The 21,455-nt window shown below is 32.8% G+C and overlaps 1 protein-coding gene across 3 annotated transcripts in view; it reads left to right on the top strand.

Annotated features, from left to right (window-relative positions):
• Nucleotides 1-21,455, top strand: part of LOC107454047 (voltage-dependent T-type calcium channel subunit alpha-1I) — a 383,057-nt gene that overhangs the window by 336,914 nt on the left and 24,688 nt on the right. For 2 of the 3 annotated variants that reach the window (XM_087169325.1, XM_087169324.1), the window contains 12 exons: nucleotides 1,566-1,977; nucleotides 5,235-5,378; nucleotides 6,860-6,939; nucleotides 9,667-9,859; nucleotides 10,599-10,783; nucleotides 13,068-13,194; nucleotides 14,596-14,724; nucleotides 16,023-16,112; nucleotides 16,235-16,427; nucleotides 18,172-18,323; nucleotides 20,027-20,136; nucleotides 20,219-20,349. In XM_087169325.1, coding sequence (XP_087025451.1) covers nucleotides 1,566-1,977; nucleotides 5,235-5,378; nucleotides 6,860-6,939; nucleotides 9,667-9,859; nucleotides 10,599-10,783; nucleotides 13,068-13,194; nucleotides 14,596-14,724; nucleotides 16,023-16,112; nucleotides 16,235-16,427; nucleotides 18,172-18,323; nucleotides 20,027-20,136; nucleotides 20,219-20,349 — 1,946 coding nt within the window. The remainder of the gene's footprint in view (nucleotides 1-1,565; nucleotides 1,978-5,234; nucleotides 5,379-6,859; nucleotides 6,940-9,666; nucleotides 9,860-10,598; nucleotides 10,784-13,067; nucleotides 13,195-14,595; nucleotides 14,725-16,022; nucleotides 16,113-16,234; nucleotides 16,428-18,171; nucleotides 18,324-20,026; nucleotides 20,137-20,218; nucleotides 20,350-21,455) is intronic. The other variant, XM_087169326.1, reaches the window with a different exon arrangement.

Raw genomic sequence — 21,455 nt, 5'->3', positions numbered from 1 at the left:
TCTAAAATATCATTCTAAAAAGTAGAGTAATGAAACATAAGAGTAACTACGCATACATGTTTATATAATGATAGTTGGCCATAAGTCTAAACACAACAATTAGAATTTTATTTTTAAAAGTAAGACAAAAATAATTATGCACTGAATGGAAAAAAATTGCAATAAACTTACATTACGATTTTTCCGAAATAATTAGTTTTCTATTTCGAAAGGAATTCGACATAACAAGGTTTTGAGAAGTATCCCTTCGACATAGGAATTCAAATTAACATTAGGTGAATATACAATGCCAAGGGGACATTTTTTTTTCTTGTTGGACATAACAAGGTTTTCAAGAAATTGAAATCCGAGTTATTGAAAGTATACTGTATTAAACTATCTCTGGTTTGGAAAACATACTTTTTCTATTCATTTTCTTTTTTAGTTTTTTAATTCCTGATATTAGTTCACACTCTCCCTATATCTTGTTCAAGTTTTCAATCGTTAATAAAATATTTTTTTATTCATACACTCAAGTTCAAATACATTTTTTTTTGAACTTGTAGTGGATGTCAATACTGGGACTTGCAGTGGATGTTAATACTGTTTTTTCAAATATTAATTCATTCATTAAATAGAGATAAACGAAACACGAAATGGACTTTTCTAATGGGTTAAGCGTTAGTCATTGTTTTAAATTTATAAGCCATTCAGTTTTTCACACATTTTAAAAATAGCATCAGTGAGAATTTTTAGCTTATAGCTCTAATCGAACAAAAAAATAGTTTATGGCACACATTTAAGTATTTAATTATTCTATATTCGCTGCGTCAGATAAATTCAATAAAGAACATTACGTGGTAGCACGTGTGGTTCGCGTCACCAAACTTATACTTTAATAGTTGTCTAATACTACGACCCTTTTTTTTTAATTCTTACTATTAGTTAACACTCTTCCTATATATATTTATGCATCTTGTTCAAATTTTCAATCGTTAATAAAATACTTTTAACTCATCCCCTCAAGTTCAAATACATTTTTTAAGCTTGTAGGGGATAACATTTGATGTCAAGACAATTTTTTCTAATATTAATTATATTAAGAGCACAAAATTTTTTTTTTTTATAAAATGCAGACAGCTGTTTCGGATGCTCAAAGGGCAACCTTCATCAGTGCAACAGGTTGTTGCACTGATGAAGGTTGCAACAGGCTGTTGCACTGATGAAGGTTAATGAAGGTCCTGTTGCACTGATGAAGGTTGCCCTTTGAGCATCCCAATCAGCTGTCTGCATTTTATATTTTTTTTTTTGTGTTCTTTAACGTTGTTTGCGTTTAGTTTGTATTGTAGCACAAAAGTCGCCCACTTGTGTGCTTATTAATTCATTTATTAAATTTAACTAATTAATTTTAGTTTTATATGGGAGGAAAAATTTTAATCATTTAATAAAAAGTAACTAAAATAAAAAATTTCTCTATTGACCTTGGTAGGAATTGACTTTTTAAAAAAATTATATTACTTGTTTATTTGATATTTCAATAACTTCCATTTTTTTCAGCAGTTAAATCTATTCGCTCTTTTTTACAGCAATAACAATGGAGAACACGCCCATTGCAATGGAAGCATCCCTACTCTTCAGAACACCCCGAATAACAAGCGCCCTCTCCTCATTCAGAACAACAACAGCCCAAAAGTTCTCAGCCCCCAAAACTCCATCAAGAGTGTCTCGCTGTCTCATTATCAACGAGACAACGGTGCCGCCACTCCTGTACCAAACAGCGAACAGCCACACGCACCCTGTAGTCGCCAAATGTCTCTTAATAGCAGCATACAAAGCCAAAACACTCTGAGCCCATCCAACACATATTATTTGGCGAGTAGGCAGACTTCCATATCTGGTGCTTCTTTCAAGGATGATTTCAAGCCAAATAATTTGGAAGAAGCTCAGAACAAAGTGGAGAATTGTAGAACGTCATCAGTTTGTGAGCTTCCACCAAAGGTATATGTTTTTTATTTGCATTGCACTGTTTTATAAAAAGACATCCTTCTTCTTCTTGGACACTACAGCCTATGACAGGCCAAGGCCGTCCAAATAAGTTTTTGACATCTCGATCTATTCTGTGCCATGGCCTTCCAGTCAGTTATTCCCATTATCTTTGGGTCCCTCTCAAGTGCGTCCAGCCACCTAGTCCGTGGACGACCCCTTTTTCTTGTACCTTCTGGATTAGAAAAAAGTACTTTTTTGTGGGGTTTTGGTCTTCAGATCTATAAAGGTGTCCCAGCCATCGAATGCGATTGGCCTTAATAACATGAACTATGTCTGGTTGCTTATACTTTTTATATAACTCATGATTGTAAACAGTGCGCTATTTATTATTCTCATAGACTGTACCAAAAATTCTTCTAAGTATCCCTCTCTCAAAAATCAGCAATTTGTTCTCTTTTTAATAAGAGTTCAGCACTCACTACCATTTCAGATCACAGGCCGTAGGAGTGTTTTGTATACGTTAATTTTTGTCTTTTGTTGAAGAAATTTACTTTTCAGTTGGCTTTTTAAACCAAAATAGCACTTGTTTGCATTGCTAAATGGCTATCGATCAAAGAGACATCCAAGATAGCAAAATAAGGTTTATTTTCACCCAGCAAAAACCTTTTCATGTAAACCTAAAAAGGTTTGTTATACGTGTTTCCCTTCTATCCTTAAAGCAAGATCTGTGACCATCTGCTCTATTATACGCACATTACCCTAATCCAAAACCTTGGAAAACAACCTTTCATATAAAAACCTTAAAACAAGGTTAACTTAGAGTTTTCAAGCGTGAAAAAATTCTTTAATAAAGGCAGTCTTAAGGTGAAAATAATCTTGAATCTAGGTCATTACAAGGTTTCTTTTCGCTACGTCTTGTATACTCAGCTAAAATCCACCTTGTCGTGAAATTTTAATGGACAATGCAATTTGATCCTATCGCTAGTGTGACGTCAGCTAGACGTCAGCTAAGACGTCATTATGGACCTAAGTGACCATTTCAAGTGACAATACTTTTTAAAAAAGGTTTTTAAAAAATTATTTTTACTCTTTTCAAGATGAAAGGTTTGCAACTGCAATATTTTTGCTTTATTGAAAAAAAGGTTTTTAGTACAAACATTTTCGCGACAACAAAAAGAAAATTCCGACACGGGGTCGCCGTAAGGTTACATGTTTTATGGGATATACTAGGTTTGAAAAGGTTCTAACTAGGTTTGAAACTTTAACAAGAGGGAAAAAAATTCATCGAGTTTTAACTTTTCTTTGCATTTCACAAAGACTTCGCAGAAATCAGAAATACCTAAAAATTTGCTTTTACAACTGTCATACTTCAAGCAAAATAAAAACTCAATCTGAATTGTAGGTCTATAGACTAGGTCAGAACTTAATCATTATAGTCTTAAATACCAAAAATAGTTATTCATTCGCTATGTGGCCAGTAAGATCTCTTTTGCAGTCTAAAAACTCTAAATAAAGGGAAACTTGATTCTTTTATCGAAGTTATGCATTGACTAGAGATATATTAGAATGCTGATAAGATGGCAGGTATAGTTCACTCACCAGAAGATGGCACTTGACTCCGCCTTCATCACGTGGTATCCGACGATACAATTTGGCAATTTTCGGGAGAAGGATGTGATCAATCCTAAACAAGGTTTCTATTTTAACAATCGTTATGGCAAAAATATTTATTTCGCAATCTTTATGTGCATTTTTTTAGCATGCCGACCGGCCTGTGTAGGGGGCAGGGAGCTGTCCTTGCATAAGAAAGGTTCTGGGTTCGAATCCCGGGCAAGGCATGGATGTTTCTTTCTCTCTATCTGTGCTCTATTCCTTTTTCCTTTGTGTGTGAATGTGTGGATGTGACCCGCCCTATAAACGGGTTGTGGTAGTGCGACGTGGACGATGCTGCTCCACCGCCGTGGCTTCGCCACAGGTGCCCACTGGATATCGAGAAGAGAGTTAGCAATTCTGGAACTTTCTCTAGCCAATGGACAATAGTTCCAAGTGCCCGCCATTAAAAAAATTTTTTTTTTAACATTAAACATTTCATAAATTTGATGATATTTCTCTCTTTTGAGTAAACAGTTTGTCCTCTGCGTCTGAGGAAGTGGAGACAAGTGCCAACTCCTGGTGAACAAACTATAAATTGATTTTTAAGGTCAACGTAAAATGCATGTGAATCTCTGATTGTAGGTTATACTTAGAATATAAGAAACGATAACCATTTTGTCAATGTGATGAAATTAAAATTAGTTGATTGAATACTTAAGATAAAGTGAAAACTAAATCTCAAATTAATTTTAAATATGTAGGTACATAGATACTAAAAATAAAAATCCATTTTGCTCACACGAGAACAGTTAAAATAGTTTAAGCAGTTCAACCTACTGTAAAGTGAGAGCTAAATCTGTGATTGTCTTATAGGTTAAAGGTTGCAGTACAAAGATCGCCATTTAGTCAGAATATTCGCGTAAAATCACATAGTACGAAAAAATCCCTCATTTAACATTTAAGTGAATAATTTAATTTTTTATGTATACAACATCTTATTATGTATACAACATCTTATTAACACTGGTGTAAGAAATTAGGAGAATTTGCAAACTTGGTCGATTATCTCTAGAACTACTGGACCGATTTTAATTAAATTTGATACACACATACATGGATACAATACAAAACAAATAACCATTCAACAATTGTAATGCACACTCATGATTTTGAGTAACACTCATTGGAGCAAGAAGGTAGGAAATTGCCACAGGACAATTCAGGACAATTACCGCAGGAAATGATAAACTGCCTTATGAAATCACGCTACAAGACCTGTATATCTGTACAAGAGGCCTGTATAAAAGGCCTGTATAAGAGGGGACCATGGTCCCTATTAATCCATTTTTTTTGTTTATTCTGCAACCGCTGTTTCATACCTTCCGACTCCAACGAGTGTCACGCACGATCATGCGTGCGCATTACAGTTGCTGAATGATCATTTGTTTTGTATTGTATCAATGTATGTACGTATCAAATTTCCTTAAAATCGGTCCAGTAGTTCTAGAGATAATCGAACAAGTTTGCAAATTCTCCTAATTTTTTACACCAGTGTATAGAGAATTTGAGTTCTCTTATAATGTTACTATACTATTCCTTTAATCTCTTAACTTGTTTTCAATCATTTAGTGTTGCGGACATTTACCATTTTAAAAATTGTAACGGTAATTTTTCAGCAAATCAATCTTTACGGGGCGATAAGGCACAGAACACCGAGGTTTGTTTCATATTGCCCCCACAGAAGGGGAAAAGAAGGAAACAATCAAGATTATAGTTCGGACACTGAGGATTTCAAGATTTTTAAAGATTGCTATCACAAGGTTTGCATTATCAAAAAGTATCCGGTGTGCTTTTTAAATACATGTCACATATACAATTAATTTAAAAATCTCTTTTACAAACAAATTTAAATTTTCGATTCTTTTTAATAATATGTCCACTTTAACGTCAACATTTTTCTGGAAGGTAAACCAATATCTAGGAACGGTCATAATGTTAATTCAATAACGTAGGTACTTTATTTACGTCGCACTAGAGCAGCACAATGGGCTATTGGCGACGATCTGGGAAATATCCCTGAGGATGATCCGAAGACATGCCATCGTAATTTTGAACCTCTGCAGAGGGGATGGCTCCCCTGTTTTGATAGCCCGACGACCTGAGCGCGAGGTCAAGCACTTTACGGTAGCACAGTTTCATGAACAATGATACCGCGCAACCTCGGTCCTTAGGCAGGCTAATCTAAGTGGTCACGCACCCACTTACTGATCACAGCCAATGATGCTTGACTTCGGTGTTCTACTGGGAACTATGTCTTTACGACCAGTCCACTGCAGGACTTAGATCGCTAACAGTATACCCTTCTAAATATTCAAATTTTGAAAGTTAAATAGTTAAGTTAATAGTTTTCCCACAATTCGCGCTTCTAATTTCAAATCTGCAATCGATTTCTCTTTAAAAGCTTAAGATTTTATGCTGTTTAATAATATATTCCTAAATAGGATTTTTCAAAATTCACTTTAGTGAAAACTAAATGCCTCCACTTCTTCACTACGTTAGTAATAGGAAGAAAGCGATAAATATATTTCAGTGATTTATGATGCGGTACGTTAAGTCATATGTTTTTTGTTTTCAGTACATACATTCTTTCTAAACCTGTACAATCAAACAAAAAATAAAACTAAATTAAAAATATTATTTTGAAAGACTCGTTTCCCAGTATCTTCAAACAATTAGCGACCATAGCATCGCATCTGAAGAAAAATGGGCTCTTAGATTAAAGATGAGATGTCAAAAGATTGTTAAACTACATACGTTTTTCGTGACATTTTTTGTGTTTCAGACAATCAGTTACGAAGATAAGTCACTAAATAACAAAACAAAAAAAAATCAATCTCTCGTAAGTGACATGTATTTTTAAAGCCACTTCGAGCACAAAAATAATTTCACATGATAAAAGCACACTATATTCTCGCATCAAAGCACAAATGCTTCACAAATTTCTTTTCTTTGACGTTTCTGCAGTTAGTTTTGTTTCTTCTGCCTGCCAATAAACCGCTTTTACAATTTTTTCCAATGCTTACTTTTATTTTCTTATAAACGAATAAAGAATATTTTTCCAGAATTTAATAAGATAAATTGATGAAATATAGATTTTTTTCATCCTCATCAATTAAAAAAATTATATTATTTGTTTTTGAGAATTGTTTTTTTTAATTCTATCTTTTTCGCTAAGCACTCTTTCTGTTTTATTTAATGATGTTTTAATTTTATTTTTGAAACCTGTTCTTAATGTTTTTAGCTTTGTTGGTTCATTGAGCCTAAAGGATGGATTAAAGAGCGAGAAGACTATTCACTTTTTCTGTTCTCAAAGTCCCATTGGTAAGTAGAGATAATCCATTACTTAACTATTAAAAAATAACCATTATTTGATTGTTTTGTATTTGAATGTAGCTGGAGTTAGTTAGTTATTTGATGTTTTGGGCGTAAGAGTCAGAAATGGCTATACCGCACTACAGTCCCTGAGCAAATTATTCGACTCACTATTAGATTCTTTGTAAAATCTTAATTATCATTAGATACTATACAGCTTTATTGTTTTTACGCGACTGAAACCGGTTTGCACTTGTTTACGTTCGTCTATCAATGGGTGGAATTAGGCGATACATAATATAAATTCGACGTTTGGATAAATTACACGATATATTATATAAATATGGAATATTTCTTACATCAGGTATTATATTATTATATTGTAATAATTAGATCAAATTATTAGACGCATTGTAGTTTTTTCATAATTACATGATTTGCACGAGTTTATAGGCAATACTTTTATATATTTAAACATACATGTAATGGATTTTTATTCAGTAGGTTTTTTATATACTTTCCATTTGTATTTATTTCTGACGTATTGCATTCATTACAATGTTAATATACATATATATATATATATATATATATATATATATATATATAATAAATAAAAAAAATACAAGTAACAAGACATTTTCTTAAATAAACATCTATCTTCTAAAACTATTTATGATCAATTTTTGAAATTATCCAGTATAATATTACCTTGCGCACATCCATTTCGGGACCATCCTTGGTAACTAACAAATCAAAACTCAGAATAACAAATCACTTCAGCAGTGCAGTAAGAACGACACTTTAAAACCCTCTTGTTACACTTGATTTGCGCTTTTGCTTTCATCTTTTGTTTTCATATTTTGTAATCTGGCAATCTTTCTGCGAAAACATTTTTAAATCATTCTTGAAAAATTTCTGTCCATGTAAGTTGTTATGATTTTGCTACTCGCTTTATAGTCCCCCCTTTTTAATGTTTTTTCTTTTTATTTTATTTAATTATCTGTTTTTACATGTTATATTTTTACTTTTTATGATCTAATTTTATGTTGTTGTTTTATAAAAAAATTTTTGAGTGCTCCTCACACTATTGTATTAATATATTTTGCTTTGGCTTTATTGATACAATATCAGAAAGCACTCTGTTTTGCGGATATAATCGTGTGGGCTGAAGAAAAGATTATTTCTTTTTTTTTCCGGTTTCTTAATTAAAATTTCACATATTTTTTTTTTTTTTTTTTTTTTTTTTTTTTAAATAATATGTTGTTTGTTTTTTTTTTACTTATTATTTCCCACCCCCCTTTTTTTAATATGTTTATAATTTTTCTTTGTTTTATTCTTCATTTTGAACTTATATATATATATACATATATATATATATATATATATATACATATATATATATATATATACATATATATATATATATATATATATATATATATATATATATATATATATATATATATATATATATATATATATATATATATATATATATATATATATATATATATATATATATATATATATATATATATATATATATATATATATATATATATATATATATATATATATATATATATATATATATATATATATATATATGGTGTTTATAAAGTCTGGGACCCATTTTGATGTTTAGTAACTTATAAAATAATAAAGATAGACTAGAATTAATAACATAAATGGTTAGATAGAGTCAAAAAGTTTCATGACCCTTGTCAATGAACTTCCATGTGTGCCCCCTTCGTCGCACGGAGAATATCAAGTCGATAGTCAATTTCACGCCAGGTAGCGGCAAGCATGTCGGCAGAGACTATTGGGGTTGTAATTCTGGCTTTTAGGTCATCAATGTTCGACACGATCCTCCTATAAACATTGTCCTTTATAAATCCCCAAAGAAATAAGTCCAGCGGCGTTACATCAGGTGATCGGGGTGGCTAAGGAATTAGACCTCCTCGCCTACAGAAAAGACGGTCTCATCAGTCGTATACTTAGACATGTTGGAAAACTTCGTATTTCCACAACTAGAAGAGCTTCAGCCACATGTCTTTTTGCAACAAGATGGTGCACCACCTCATTGGGGTATCATCGTTCGTAGTTCTTTGAATGACCAGTTCTTTGAATAACCATGATTAGGCGAGGAGGTCCAATTCCTTGGCCACTCAGATCACCTGATATAGCACCACTGGGCTTATTTCTTTGGGGATTTATAAAGGACAATGTTTACAGGAGGATTGTGTCGAACATTGATGACCTAAGAGCCAGAATTACAACAGCAATAGCCTCTGCCGACATGCTTGCCGCTACCTGGCGTGAAATTGACTATCGACTTGATATTCTCCGTGCGACGAAGGGGGCACACATGGAAGTTCATTGACAAGAGTCATGAAACTTTTTGACTCTATCTAACCATTTATGTTATTAATTTTAATCTATCTTTATTATTTTATGAGTTATTAAACATCAAAATTAGTCCGGGACTTTATAAACACCCTGTATATATAATATTATTATTATACATTATTCAAAAAATAAACAAGCACGAGAATGCTTTCACCAAAAAGTCTTGGCAAATCTGTCATTAAAAATCGATAATTCAAGATTTCCATAGAAACACAATGTAGGTGCAAACTCACTTTTGTAACGGTAGAAAAATAAAAGTAATTTTTAATGAACATTTAAAGTCTCTCGACTTTATTGTTACTTTCATCTGCATTTACTTTTCAGTGTGCGGCGTGTGTGTACGAAGATAGCTACCAACAAATGGTTTGATTACGCCATCTTAGTTTTCATCGCATCAAACTGTGTCACCCTCGCCATGGAAAGACCCACCATACCTCCCAACAGTTACGAGAGGTTATTCCTCACCTCTGCCAACTACATCTTCACCATTGTCTTCACCTTCGAGATGGCCGTCAAAGTGAGTCCTCACCGCCTTTCTTTACTCAATGCTGTCCAAGTATACCAAAGTCAAAATTCTTGATGGTTCCACGCTTTATGTTGGTTTCAGTGCGATTCTTGATGGTCCAACATCATTTGATGCTCACCGCCATCCAACATTTTCTATTGCGTGTTCATGGTATTTGATATGCAAACAAACTTCCATCATTCCTTGATGGAAAGTGCTACTTTAATTCTATGATCGTTAACCATCAAGAGAAGTTTGACTCTCATGGACCAACAATCCATGATGGTTCCAATTGAGTTTCTTATGTTGGACCATCATAAATCAGTTTGAATTCCTACATTGGAATGGTTGCTGTTCCTGATCCTTCCAACATTTGATTTCTAAGATACGACGATGGAAATTCGTGTTGGTTCGACATAAATAAACCATCAACGCAAGTTGCTATTCTTATGTTGGACCATCATAAATCAATCCGAATTCCTATATGGTGTTAAAAACTACACTGCGAGTTTGATTTATTATTCCATATACAAATTACATGCGATTACCAATTCATCTCATCTTCCAATAGTGAACTACGCTGTGACTTGAATTTATAATTCCATGGATAAATTACATGCAAATATCAATTCTCATTTTCAAGTGTTAAAAACTACGCTGCAAGTTGGCTTTATTATTTTATCAGCAAATTAACAGCAATCATTTATTTCCCACAATTAAGTTAAACAAAATTGTACATTTTTTTCTTAAGGTTCTCGCCAAAGGACTGTGGTATGGACCAAATGCTTATTTCAAGAGTGGTTGGAACGTTATGGATGGTTTTGTGGTGGGAATATCCCTGGTGGACCTCCTTCTTTCTGTGGTTGCCGAAAGTAGTCCCAGAATTTTCGGCATTCTTCGAGTTTTCCGACTACTGAGGTCTTTACGACCTCTCAGGTACAAATATTCGGTCTATTTTCTCCAATATGTATTGTGATTTCATTTATAATTAAAAGTAAATATTATATATGAAATATCAAAATTTATAATACATTGAACTTTATAATATACACCGAAGAGCCATTACATTATGACCACCCTCCATCTATAACAATGGGCTCACCCAGGAACAATGTTTTCATGGGGCACATTAGAACCCATAATCCTCATAGAACAATCCCTGACGTCTGTAAGCTACTTAAACATAGTTGCAGACCAGGTTCACACATTCATGGCAACAGATTTTCCTGCTGGAGATGGTGTTTACCAACAGGATAATGCACCATGTCATAAGGATCGAATCGTCATGGATTGGTTCGAGGAACATTCCAATGACTTTCAAGTCATGTCTTGGCCCCCAAATTCACCTGACCTTAATCCATTAAAGCATTTGTGGTCCTACTTTGAAAACCGAATTCGTGCTGCAACGTTACTCCCTCGCAATGTGAGGAAATTGCAGGACGAGTTGGTGAGCGCTTGGTACCAGATACCTCTGACTACCTATCAGCACCTTGTGCTAATCAATGCCACTGCGGGTGCTAGCAGTTTTGAGGGCTAAAGGTGCTCCTACATGTTATTTGCAGGGTGGTCATAATGTAATGGCTCTTCGGTGTATATACTAATATATTGAATCTACATAATTTGTCAATATCCCCCAAACAAAATTGTTTTAAAAAAAAGCAGAGCCTGTTATTTTAATGACACAAAATTGGTAATAAATTGTATATGTGTCTGATATATAAATTAGACCACAAATTTTATAAATATGAGTCGTGGTGGCTCAGAGGATAGAGCGTTCGCCTTCCAGGGAGATGAACCGGGTTCGAATCCCAGCGATGACAGATCGATACTAATTCCGCATTCAGCTTGCACCGACCACAGTGGTGGCGTAAAATATCCTCAGTGGTAGACGGATCATGAGTTAGAGTCCCCTTGCCATCAGGCTAACAGTGGGAGGACTTCGTGGTTTTCCTCTCCATGTAACACAAATGCGAGTTAGTTCAATCAAAAAAATTCCTCCACAAAGGTAAATTTCTCCCTCTACTTGATCCAGGAGTTCTCTTGGCTTCTGGATTGGGTTCAAAATTACAAAGCTGCGAAGTTGAAGTAGTCATATACCCAAAATTGGGTCGGCTGTTCAACGACGGTTATAAAATTTAAATTAAAATCCACTTGATATTTTTTAATTCTGTCTTTCTAGTCAGTAGAGGTTCTACACGCTAACTAATTGTTGCTTACCAATAGTTCCCATAGTTACCAATAGCACCCAAAGCAATTGATCAATGATAAATTTATTCTGTTTTAGTGTCGAGACATTGCAAAACATTTTATTCATCAGGAGCTTTCATAAAATGTTAATGTTTAAGCACCAATCTCTTACAATTAAAGCTCACAATGTAAAAACAAATTGTAATTTTTACTCTCTACTTTGCATGTACATTTCTATTTTTCTTATTGCCTTTTCTTATTTGTTTATCCTTTACGGGGTCATGGGTATCAGTTTTTGGTATCACCACTGACAACAGAAAGATGTGTTGGCAGGCCGTGTGTCCTCTGAAGAATTGCTGCCTTGCTAACACACAGATCTTTTTTTTTTCGTTTCCTGCTAGAATAGTACTTCTGACTTTCTAAATTAAAGCTTATCTTAATTGCAATTGTAATTGCCGCCGGCCGAAGACTCCCCGTGTAGTAAAGTGACTGATGCACGTTAAGTCTGTCAAGTCGCAAAAGTCCTCCATGTTCCCATAACAAATTAAAACCTCTGGGGGTACTGAATTGGAGATCGATCGTTCTCTGATTCAGGTCAAAATTACGATCTGTGGATGAATGAATGGATGTATAAATGGGTCCGCCCTATGAACGGGTGCGACGTATGGTGTGGCAGAAGTCGAATTCTTGGCCATAGATGGCGCCACTGAAGAACAAAAAGCGCACACTCTATCTTAAATTTGCTAGGTTTCACCAAGCAGGCTTGCCCGTGTGGCAAGTGGCATTTGAAAGAACAACAACAGTAATTGCGGTTACACGTCATGATTACCTCATGTAACCTTGATTACAAAGTAATTTCCATGATTACTCTAATTAAATGTAACACATTGCCTTTAACTTTTTAACATATACTTGCTTATAGTTAATTTATTACTAATCATCTATGAAAAATGATCATGAAAATTACCTATGAAAAATTATTCTATTTTGAAAAATTTAGATAACTATTATATGAGCTGGTTATGTTTTACAGGGTGATTAATCGCGCTCCAGGCTTAAAACTTGTTGTACAGACTCTACTATCATCACTTAGACCTATAGGAAACATCGTTCTCATCTGTTGTACATTTTTCATCATTTTTGGTATTTTAGGTGTACAGGTAAGTACATATTTAACAGTATATATTAAACCATTAATCTTCACTTGTATAAAAAACTTTGTGAAAACGAAGTCTAAAACTAAAAGCAATTGGTTTCACAAATTACAAGGTGAGAAGGGATAAAATTATTTCGAACCTTTGACCAACAACCTACTACAGAATTCAGTAAGAGCAACGGATAGGTTGTTGTCATCTAAAACCAGTTTATTTAAAGATAAAATCTGAAGATTGTTGTCAACGTAAGAGGAAAGCAGTGCGCAACAAAACTGAAAGAAAACGGACCATCCTGAATAACTTTTGATCTAATGATGAAATCTTCACGTTCTAGGAGTCAATCTTAATGGCTCGAGGGGGTGACCACATTTATGCCAATTGAGAAGTGCAGACGATGTTTTAAGTTACGAAATCAGACACAAAAACGTACTTTATCTGAATAAGCATACCTTTTTTCAGGAGGATTCAGATTTCTGATCCCCAAAATATGCGGCTTAGCCGCGATCTGAAAAATATGGAATTATCTTAGGATAAACAAATTTTATACTTGCGTGCAAACTTTTTTTAATTTGCTTAAAAAGTTCTGAAGATATAACGAAAATCTGAATCCGTCAAAAAAACAGTATGTTTATTCAGAGAAAGTGCGTTTTAGTGTTTAATTTCGTAAGTTAAAACATAGTCTGCCCTTATTAACACGTTCACGCCGGGAAAAGTGAAAATACAGGTACGGGAAAAGGAAAAATACTGGTAGAAGAACTATTTCAATATTAGATAATATTCGGGAGGAGTTAATCTATTCTCAACAATAACAATTTACTGTAAGGAAATTTATTACGGCGAAGAAGCAATTAAATATGAGAATTGCATCCGTTAAAAGCAATTGGTAGTTATGGATTTTTATTATTCTCGGAAAAAAATTAAAAAAATAAATTTATTGTTACCAGTTTTTACTCCGATACGCTGCCAAGATTAGACAATCTAGCGTGACCCACCGTTGGGTCACCCCGGAGTGAACGTGTTAATTACCATTTTTGAGGTTACCCGCTCGAGCCAATAAGATTGAGTACTAGAACGTATAGATCCGATCATTAGCTCAAAAGTTTTTCAGGAAGGTCCGTTTTTTTTCTTTTTTTTTTTGCTCTGTTCATTACAGTCCAATAAGAGAAACAAGCTAGTGTGCTTTTATTGTCCTCCATAATGATTGGATTAAAGTTTTAAAACGATTATTTTTCACGCTCATTTAAATATCAATATAGAACCCCTAACGTTAATATTTTCACATTTCATTCTCACAAAGATTTTAATGAGTTTATGAGGTTTATAAAGAAAACTTCATTATAACAAAAAAGAATGATAAATGCTCTTTAAAAATGTAAAAACTTTAACAACATTATCGTTTTTTGATAGCTATTCAAGGGTAGCATGTTCTACTGCGAGGGTCCAGCAGCTTCTAAAGTTCGTAACAAGTCTGAATGCCTTGAGGATTCTAGAAATTTGTGGCTTAACAGAAAGTACAACTTTGATAATTTGGGGCAGGCAAGTATTCTTTGTTTTCTATACGATTGCCTAAACAAAAATCGAATCAGCCAACTCTCTCTGACAATATCGTTTAAGATTAAAAAAGAATTCCGCCCCCGAAATAATTCCCAAATCTCTGATTGTCTGTTAAATTGGATAGCACGACAATCAAGCGAAGTAAATTAATTTCTCGCTAAATGTCACCTTATCTTGTTAAGCATCTCTTATTTCGATGAGATTTTGTAATAACATTTTGCTACTACAGAAAATGTTGTAATATTTCAAAATAAAACGATGAAATAAAGGCAGAAACCGATCTGGTCAAAAACTGTTGGATAAAATCTTGCGGAAACGATAGATAGTGGAACGGAATCTCATGTAGACAAAATATCATGAAAAGCAATCTTATTCGGGCAAAATATTGTGGAACATACTTCTATTTCGTAGAACACTTAAATAAAATATCGTAGATACAATCTCAAATTATCGTGTGCATAAATCTTGTTAAAACTCAAATCTTCTTACTTCAATGAGCTTTTTTAATAACATTTTGTCACTACGAAAAATTTTGTAATATTTCAAAATAAAACGATGAAATAAGGGCAAAAAACGATCTGGTCAAAAACTGTTAGATAAAATCTTGCGGAAACAATAGATAGTGAGACAAAATGTCATGTAGACAAAATATCATGAAAAGCAATCTTATTCGGGCAAAATATTGTGAAACATATTCTTACTTCGTAGTACACTTAAAAAAATATCCTGGACTCAATCACAAATAATCATGGGCATAATCTCTCAAGGACAAAATGTTGTGGGGTCATAGTCTCTTATGAGCAAAATACCATAGGTCAATTGAACAAAATATCGTGTAACATACTCATATGTACAGAATATCGTGCAGTATAATCTCATATGTACAAAATATCGTGAAGTATGAAATTATCTCATGGAAGGAAAATCTCGTGGGACAAATTCTCGCGCCAAACAAAATATAATTTAACAGAACTTCACACAAATAAAATATCGAAAGACAGATATCACTCGGACAAAATATCATATAGAATATCATACACCCCAAATTATTTGTATATGGATGCTTGAAAGCTACTTCATCATAATTTTAAGAATTTAAAAACAGCCTTACTAGAAAGACATTCTGTTACATTTCATTAATTAACACATTTTCTTTGGGCTTACCAGATCCAATGTAAATCAAACAAATTTTGCCGATTATATTTTATTTTGTTTTTGCATTCCTTTCTAACCTCAGACAAATATTGCAGTTGATAACAACAATGATTTTTTTTTATCAGGCACTCATGTCATTGTTTGTTCTTTCGTCTAAAGATGGATGGGTCAATATAATGTATACAGGCTTAGACGCTGTTGGAGTTGATCAACAAGTAATTATATCTTTGTTACATTTTATTTCTGTAGTAAAAATAAATAGAATTTTTATAGTTATTGTATTTATTTAATTGTTCTTTTTTTATAAAAAAATATAACTGTTTTTACTTATACACAGCCAATAGAGAATTACAACGAATGGAGATTGCTGTATTTTATATCCTTTTTGCTTTTGGTGGCCTTTTTTGTACTAAATATGTTCGTTGGCGTTGTTGTGGAGAATTTTCATCGCTGTAGAGAGCAGCAAGAAAGAGAGGAGAAGGCTCGAAGAGCTGCCAAAAGAGCCAAAAAGATGGACAAAAAGCGCCGAAGTGAGACTTTTACATATTTTAAGTCCCTTTTTTCCTACCACTTTTATAGTCTGAGTTTAATAAATTATCTAAAACACAGTCTGTATGTAAGATATCTCTGAAAAAAGCATAAAATTTATTGTCTAACTAATACACAAAAGATAAAGTAAAGAAAGAAACAAACTTTTTTTTAAAAAAAGTCCAGAAAAGAAGGCACTGAAGTGCAAAAAATTACGGATGGTTTTAAAATTCAATTGAAAGAAACAAAAAGAGATAAAAAATAATACGCTTTGTTAAGTTTATATGTGGAAACAAATTTATTGCCATCAAATTTCTATATTTGTTACAAAGTTCGTCAACAGATGGCACTCATAAATAAAAAAAATTGCAAAGTAATATTTTCCGATGAATTCCAAATCATCTTAACTGAAATCTTCAAGAACATCAACCAGTTTTGTCTTCAAAAGGAGCAGCAAGTAGTGTTTCTCACGCAAATAATAATTCGAAAACATTTTCTCAATTAGCAGCGCCAATTGATAATGATCTTTCTAATTAATTTCGAAACTTGGTGAGAATAAATTATTTCTTTTATATAATGCAACCGCTTTTATATAATGCAACCGTACAGTTCTATCTTTTTTCGGCTTTCTACATTTAATTTATTAAATGTTGAGTCATTTTTTAAAAAAAATTGACACACCTTGAGAAAAATCAGCTCGAAATTAATATTCTGTTGGATAAGCTTAATTAAATGTAAAATAAGCATGCTCAATAAAATAATTTCTGCATCGCTAATTACTCTGCATCACCTTTTTGTATTTTCGCAGAAAATGTTTAAAAAAATTTATTTGTTCTCTATCTTCATGCATATTTACAAAATTCAATTTTCATTTCTGCTGTAGCGGCGATCGTTTTAAATTAATTAGTGGATTTGTACAGGTAGCATTATTCACTTTTTGGCCGTAACAGATACATCTTAATTTGGATGTAATAAAATGATAATTATCTCAGAGAATCGTATAAAATCGTTTCATAAAAATTGGTTCATTAATTATTGAAAATGGTAATAATTCAAAAATATAAAAGTAATAAAGAAAAGAAATCCCTTAAAGGGATCACGATATAACATTCTCTTACATTGAAAATTTTTAGTTAGCATTTCCTGTTACACGGTTGGGGCTGAGATGCCCAAAAGGACACTCCCAGTCGACAAAAATTGGAAAGTGAAAAGTGAATGAATTGTTCCCAACTGACAGTTAGGAGCATGAGAAGAGGTCTATGGTTGGCGATTTATCGAAAGATAACATAGCCAAAAATAAAGCCAACCCCCTATAATCAATATCATATTTGAAAATACTTTGGCGATCGCGAATTGCCAACAAGACTGTGAGAATTAGTACAAACTTGTAACTGAAACCTATTTGTGGTAAGAAATTAAGAATAAAGAGTTATAAATAGATTTCTGTTTTCGATTAGTCTCGACAGTGAATCAATGAGTCTTGCATTATTGAAATAAAAAGTTAACCTTTACGTTGATCGATAAGAAAAGAATGAAATATTTCATATTCGCTTTTTACAAAATGTAATAAAAATTAAAAAAATAATTTAATTAAAATTTGATTAAGTAGGATTAAAAAAAATAAGTTTAAGAAATTAAAGAAATTTGAAAAGATAGGAAATATGTAATGCCTATTGTGGCATCACAATTTCATCTATCATTGATATTACATTTAATCCCATCTCATTTGACATTTTTATTTAACAGAGATGAGACAGCCACCCTATTACATTAATTACTCCAAGCCCCGCCTCTTCATTCATAAAATCATAACAAGCAAATACTTCGACCTAGCTATAGCTGCTGTCATAGGGCTAAACATCGTCACCATGGCCATGGAATTTTACATGATGCCTAAGGTACGGTATTCATATTATATTATTCTTGCATTTTTTTTTTCAATATTTGTCACTAATTATTTAGGAGAAAACATTACATGAAATAGAATTATTTTAATATTGAAAAAATGAAGTGATGAAAAAACTTTTCAACGTTTTTTGCTAATCTTATGGAAAATACTAATACCTCATAAAATTAAGGCACATATTTTTTTTTTTGCAACTATTGTCAGACAAATTTGTCTTCAAAAAATAAATTGAGTTTTACCAGGACTAAACACCTTTTCGAAAAAACCAATTTTTTTTTCACCGAAGAACTTCTTCCTGTTCTTTATTACTATTTTTGTATATTTAAACTGTGAGCTAATGCTAAATTCTAGATTCCGCACAAGATTCTAGATCAGAGATCGATACTGTCGTTCAATAAATGAAGACTCAATAATTTGCCCATTAGTGTTGTGGTTGTGGAAGTTGTTGGTATTGAAGTTAAGAATGTGTACATCAAAATTTTTTGCCAAGGAAAATAAAGAAAAAACGCAATTTAAGTGCTTAAAACTCTAAGAAAAACTATATTTTTAAAAATCATCTTGACGTAATGAATTTTTTAAACTTCTAAAAGTACACAAAGTTTAACATCACATTGACATTCTGCGCCAATTTTTGTAATTGGTATAGAGAACACTGGTTAAAAATGGAAAATACTTAGCTGACATGAAACACTCTTAAAAGTTATAAAACAGTGGTTCTTTGGTAAAATCCCGTCGACCAGGAAAGTTGGCGGGAATACTGCCTAATTAAACCCAGATTCGTTCCACATTGTAACCAGAACATATTTAACGCTTTTTTAAGCTCTGTCACCAAGGAAAATAAAAAAAACTCATAGTTTAAGTATCTTACACTTGAAGCAATGTGATGATTTTAAACTATATAAATAATCCTGCCGTAAAGAATTATCTGTGCTTTAGAACAGACAAATGACATAAAAAAAAGTTATTAAACTTTTTTTTAAATCGCCAATTTAGCAAGATTTTTCCCCCTAGATGAAAATTAACAAAACTGCTGTCTTATTCTCAGTTTTTCGAATTTTTACGAGCCCAACTAATGCAGCATTGGAGTAAGTTTTTAAATATTAAAAAATTAGACAACAAACGGTTTTCGTTCTCACAAAACTGTGGCTTTTTTCCTTATTGACGTTTTGCGCCATTTTCAAAGTAAGAGTGGACAACGCTGGCTTTAGATAGGCTAAACTTGACCTAACAGTTTATGAGTAGCAGTTGCAAACTCACAGCAGCTATAAGAATAGCATATTATTCCCAAAAATATATAATTTCATACAACGACGTATAAAAAAATGAAATTAAAGTTTTAGAGCATGCGATTATCATAGCTTGTTGCCTCTTTGGATGTACATGGTTATTACTTTGGCTGTACATGGTTGTTATCTTGGTATATCAAAGTTACAAACATGTATTTCGTATATAGTTTTCCATCATTGGCGAAAAATCATGTTGTTTTGGTATCTCTTTTTAAGTCGGCGGAAGCTTACACAAGTACCAAAACAGCATATTATTCCCTAAAAAGCATTATTTCATATTAAAACAGAACCTTTGAAGAATGGTTCTAACGAAAAAGAGAAAAGCAACAACTCAAATTGAAAAGGAGGAAGCAAAAGATGTTTATGTTACAAGCAGGATCATGTATAATAATGTGTTTTTTCTTTTCAGAAACTCGAGTATGCCTTAAAAGTATTCAACTACTTCTTCACAGCCGTCTTCATCGTTGAAGCGTGTATGAAGATAGTAGCTCTTGGTTTACTCAAATACTTGAAAAACAAGTATGTCTCTTTTTTGCTCCTTTACTCCATTCATTGTTTATTATTTTTTGTAATCATTATGCCCCTTCTCTTTTATCAACAGGTGGAATCAATTAGACATAATGATCGTAGGTCTGTCTATCGCCGGAATTGTTCTGGAGAAGATGGAATCTGATCTCATCCCCATCAATCCCACAATCATCAGAGTCTTTCGTGTTCTGAGGATTGCCAGAGGTATACATTCAAGGATTGATTTTTTTACTTATTACTATACAGGACAGACATTTTCTTAGATATCTTTTCCTACGATGGTTTTCAAGGAAATTATGATCAATTTAAATTTTGAACCTAAGCATTTCAGGAGCTCGTGTGACGTGAAAATCGGAAGAAAAAAAACATTCAAAAACAAAAATCTTTTTCTTACAAAAGTTTTGTAATATAAAATTTTTCTAAGTTTGTTTGTTTTTTACTTTGCTTTGCTTTTTAATGGTCATATATTTTTATTATTTCATTGATGAGAGAGTTACACATTTTTTACCAACGAGCTTTCAAAAGTAATAATTTTAAAAATTCTTTTTTTTTTTTACTTAGATAATGTAGCCACATCCTTCATATTTTCATTGTGGTTTATAACCTCCCATGAAATAGATATCTCCATGACCTGTTTGTAAATATTTAAATATCCCTCATATTTTTTGTGCTTTTTTCCTCTTTCAAAAATGAAATTTCTTAGAAGCATATGTAATTTTTGTATGACAGAAAGAGCAAATTTTTTTTCACAAAATCGGCATATTCTGCAAAATCATGCAAAAGAAAAATATTCATAAATGAAACTAGAAGAATTTTACGCATTTTTAAAGACTAAAGTACACCGAAGAAAACAACACTCTATGATGTTCTGGGTTAATTAGGAATCCATTTATAAATTTCCTCTTCACTGTTGCCTCTCCTTGCCCTGAAACTCATTGCGTCTAAAAGATGCATGAAGTCGCAATCTCGGTCTCATGTGCCTCCTGTCCAGTGCGATCTCCCTGCCAGTTAAATTCGTTTCTCTCATTATTCACCATACTTTGCTGTGTTGTTCTCTGCCTACCTCTCCTCCTCTTTCCATCTGGTGACTAGATCAATATGGTTCCTCTCGTTTTCCTTGACATGTTTTCTTTGACATGTTTTCTTAATATATGGCCAATTCAGCCCTATCGTCTCTTTTTGATATCTATTGCTAATGGTTTAATACTGGATTTATGATATAGATCCATGTGGCTTATCTTATTCGACCAGTAGTTTTTCAATATTTTCCTTAAGCATTTTGTTCGAAAGGCATCTATTTTGTTTTCCTG

Source organism: Parasteatoda tepidariorum, chromosome 8 (assembly GCF_982258835.1).
Source record: "Parasteatoda tepidariorum strain Cologne lab strain chromosome 8, Ptep-v5.0, whole genome shotgun sequence".
In the NCBI taxonomy this organism is placed as follows: domain Eukaryota; kingdom Metazoa; phylum Arthropoda; class Arachnida; order Araneae; family Theridiidae; genus Parasteatoda; species Parasteatoda tepidariorum.
Note: the sequence above shows the minus strand (reverse complement) of the source record. Positions and strands in the feature narration are given on the sequence as shown.